Raw genomic sequence first — 4412 nt, 5'->3', positions numbered from 1 at the left:
AATTTACTTAAAGTTTTCTTTTAATTCAAAAATTTTCCTTTAATTGAAAATAATACAATCAATAAATATCTTCATGAATATTTCTAAATCTATAAATGATAAATTGTTCGCTGAATAGCATAAAAATAAACGTTGAATAGCTAAATTATCCTGGATGGATAATTATCAGTTAATCAGTGATATGCTATAAGTACAGTAACTAATTGCTATTCTTTAATATCTTTTATAGCTACAGGAATTCCTTTAATAAGTCAAGAATTATCACTGATCCTTATGTATAATAAATTTCAATAGCATATTCTTGACTATTATCAATTAATTAATTTCATAAAACGATGTAATTGATAGGATGGAATGATTATTTAATTAATTAATTTCATAAAACGGAACAATTGATAAGGCGGAAATAATTATTTGATTAATTAATTTCACAAAATGATATAATTGATGAGGTGGAATAATTATTTAGCTTAATTAAAATTCAATTTTTTCGTTTGCTATTGTTAATATTATCAATGTTGAAAAAATAAAATTATTTTAATTAAAATTTTCAGAAATATCACAAGAAATACTTCTTCTTCTTCTTCTACAATTAATTATTACTGCTATTAATTAATTTTGTATTCTGGCATTACAAATTATTTAACAATGTTAAGAAATGATACCAAAAAATGGTTATCATTGGAACAAATTTTTACTAACACTTCATTAGGTCAACGTATGTTATATCGATTTAACTTAAACAATTTACGATATACATATTATTTGATTACACCTAATGAAACAATGTTTGAAACGATTGATGAAGTACCTAACTATACTGTTCAGGTAATTTTAATGAACATTTTTATCACTATTTTATAATTATTAGTGATACTTTATCTTAATTGATAAACTTGATAAAAAGAGGTTTTTTTTTTCTTTATCAGAGTTATATTTTCATTATACATTCCATAATAATGCTTACTTTATCTCTTAATTAATGTTTGAATAAATAAAATTATCCTTAACAAAAATTTTCAGAAATATCCAAGGAATTGGTTTTTTTTCCCCATTCTAATTACTACTATTATTAATCATTTTGTGTTGATTGCTAATTAATTACTCTTATTATCTCATTTACATAAAAAAAAAGCTTTAAAAGATATTTGTCAAATTGTTTGTGCAATAAATTAGCTAAAGTCCATCGATTAATGGCTTAAATTTCATAATTAAAATCAGAAATTCCATCAAGAAAATTTAAACAAATCAATGTCAATCATTGATTTTAACCAGATTTTAATTCTTTAAATTTTAATTTCTTCTTTTTTTTTAGTTTTAGATGTTATAAAATTACTTGTATCATCTCAATATTCTTTCATAAATTCAAAAACTTGAATATCTAATATTGGAAATCTTTTGAAAACTCTTACTGGATTATCGATCATCATTATAGGTCAGTCTTTGGTGGTTACTATTTATCATTCTCGAATTTAGCTTATTATGGATACGTGGACATGCCGATCATTTTGCTCTCAATGATTCGATTACATCAATTTCTGCTGGTATTCTCTCACAATGTTTCAAGTAAATTTTATCATATTTCTTGGAAAAAAAAAAGAATGAATTAATTGATAAGTAATGTGATTAGTTTAAGCAAAGTTATTCTGTACCCTTTGACCTTTCCGCTTGTTTTTTTAATCAAGTTGACTTGATATTTCTAGCATTTCGATCATATAATTAAGTATCTAGCAAATTTTTCTTTTGTTTTTTCCGCTTAATTGTTTCATCTTGAAAGTTATATTTCTGGCAAAAGAAGATAAGAGCGCAACATTTTCTGTAGAATTTTAGAATTCATCCTTGAAATTAATAACATTTAATGATTTAATTATATCTAAATTATGGAAAAATCATAATGCACAGGAAGAATTTAATAGAAGTGGTATTATTAGAAGATAGATAAATCAATGAGGTACTAAAAGATATTGGAGATTAAAAGTGAGCCAATTATGGAAAGCCTAATCTTGCAGCCAAGACTTTTTAATTCAACCTAACTGGACAGAAAAGGATTCTCTAGAAAAGTAATTTAGCAAATAAAGTAGTGTCTAATTATGCCATATATTGCTAATCAATTCTTTCAATTCCTAAAGTTAAATTCAACTTCTATCTTAACAGCGCTAGGCTAGATAAGCAGTAAAGTGTTGCGATAGTTTCGTAATAATTTAAATAAATTAATTAGTAAATTATCAATTTACTCGTTACCCATTACTAGTTAAGATTGTAATTGACAACAAGTGAATTAATTAAAATAATCAAAAGTGAAATGAATTATATAAAAAAACAAAAACAAAACAAAACGAAAATTATTCATAATAAGAATTATTTGAAAAAATTTTCTCAAATTTTATAGATTTGGAGGTCGAACGATTGCAATATTTCTTTATGATTATATTTGGAATAATTTCCGATTAATTGAAAACTCATGGGATTCACCATTAACTTGGATATTTTGCCTATTTTTTCAAGACTTTATGTATTATCTTGGACATCGTGCTATTCATGATATGTTTCTTTCAATTTAATCATTTTAAGTTTTGATTAAGTTTCTTTTTTTTTTTTTTAAACTGTCATATATTTAAAATAATATTTCTAAATTTATTTCCAAGTTTTCTTTTTTACAGATTGGATTTCTTTGGGGATTTCATACGATACATCACAGTTCCGAGTATTTTAATTATACAACAGCTCTACGACAAGCTGCTATTCAAGGTTAACGTTTCATCATTGCTATAAAAAAAAAAAAAAAGAAGCATTATTCTTATTAATCATACCTTTTATATTCATCAAACAATTCCTTATTAATCATACCTTTATATTCATTAAACAATCCCTTATTAATCACACCTCTTATACTTATTAAACAATTCCTTACTAATCATACCTCTATATTCATTAAACAATCCCTTATTAATCACACCTTTTATAATTATTAAACAATTCCTTATTAATCATACCCCTATATTCATTTAACAATCCCTCATTAATCACAGTTTTTATATTCATTAAACAATTCCTTATTAATTCCGATGTTACCTTACTACTTTCGGAATCGTTTAAACATTAATAATATCCAATTTTTTAGATGTTGGACTTGCTATCTATGATGTTCTTCAAGCATTTTTCATACCTCCATCTATATTTTTGGTTCATCGATATTTTAGCGAAATTTATCAATTCACATTGCATACTACTGTATTGATTCTTCTTCAATTTCAATTTTTAGTAATAGATAATTTTTGTGAAGTATGATCAATTTTCATGATAATAAATGATGGATGAGGTAGAGAAAAAAACAACTAGGTCAGATAATACCAGGTTAGATAATCTTTATGCTGTCACCTATGAGGGATTCAGATGACAATTTAGGAGTGTTTCCAAACAATTTATATTAACTCCATCAACTCACAAGCATAATACAATCTGAAGTTAAAATATTGTGACAAATAAACATATGAGAGATTAACGATACTACATAATAAGTTACCTACCTGATAACTTTTAATAATTGCAGTTATTTGATAATTACGGTAAACTAGGAATCATCCTCAATACACCATCTCATCATCGTGTTCATCATGGTCGTAATCCTTACTGCATTGATCGTAATTATGCAGCAGTATTCATCATATGGGATAAAATATTCGGCACCTTTGAGCCGGAACGTCAACATGAAAAACCGGTTTATGGAACTGTTAAGCAGGAAAGAAGTTTCAATCAGATTTATCTTCAGGTTTCATTTTACATACTTTTCAACTATTTTGAAATTGCACTCGAAATTAATGATGCATTTTAAATTAACCAGCAACTTATGCTATATGGAAAGAATGTTAAACTAGATTTATTTCTTTTTTTTGATTCATTGAAAAAATTAAATACTTTTTTAAGTTTTCTTAAAGAAATATTTAACTTTAAAGAATTAAAGGATTTTAAAAAAGTCTAAAGAATTTTAAAAAATTACAGATCAATATTAATCTTTTTTTTTTTCTTTTTCATCATATTACATAAAGTGTGGAAACGTTTCCTTTAGGGAAATTCAATGAATGTTTGCATATATCACGTTTATAACGTTTTGTATTAAAAAAAAAAAAAAAAACAAAAAACTATTTAATTAATTGCATAAATAATGGAGTTAAAATTTTCATATCAAATATTTTCCAGTTTCATACCTTATATAACCTATTATTTGTGAAATGGAGAATGAAAACAGAAAAAGGTGAATGGATATTTCAAGGAATTGAAAAATTAAAAGCTATTTACTATCCACCAATATATATGCCTGGTATGAAAGTGCAACGATACTTTCATTGGTTCTCAATGGTTGATCATGAAGAAGGCATTCCATTGGTGAATTAAATTTCAATCTTTAAAAAAAA

The 4412-nt window shown here is 24.9% G+C and overlaps 1 protein-coding gene across 1 annotated transcript; it reads left to right on the top strand.

Moving 5' to 3' along the window:
* Positions 1-3310: 3310 nt before the first annotated feature.
* Positions 3311-4392, top strand: LOAG_12991 (hypothetical protein; the record flags this gene model as incomplete). The annotated part of the gene is made up of 3 exons (XM_020448631.1): positions 3311-3319; positions 3551-3769; positions 4198-4392. 3 exons carry the CDS (start codon positions 3311-3313, stop codon positions 4390-4392), a joined length of 423 nt encoding a protein of 140 aa, XP_020301244.1.
* Between the last annotated feature and the right edge of the window lie 20 nt (positions 4393-4412).

Source organism: Loa loa, assembly GCF_000183805.2.
Source record: "Loa loa unplaced genomic scaffold supercont3.242, whole genome shotgun sequence".
Lineage (NCBI taxonomy): Eukaryota > Metazoa > Nematoda > Chromadorea > Rhabditida > Onchocercidae > Loa > Loa loa.
This window is presented reverse-complemented; position numbering and strand designations above follow the sequence as displayed.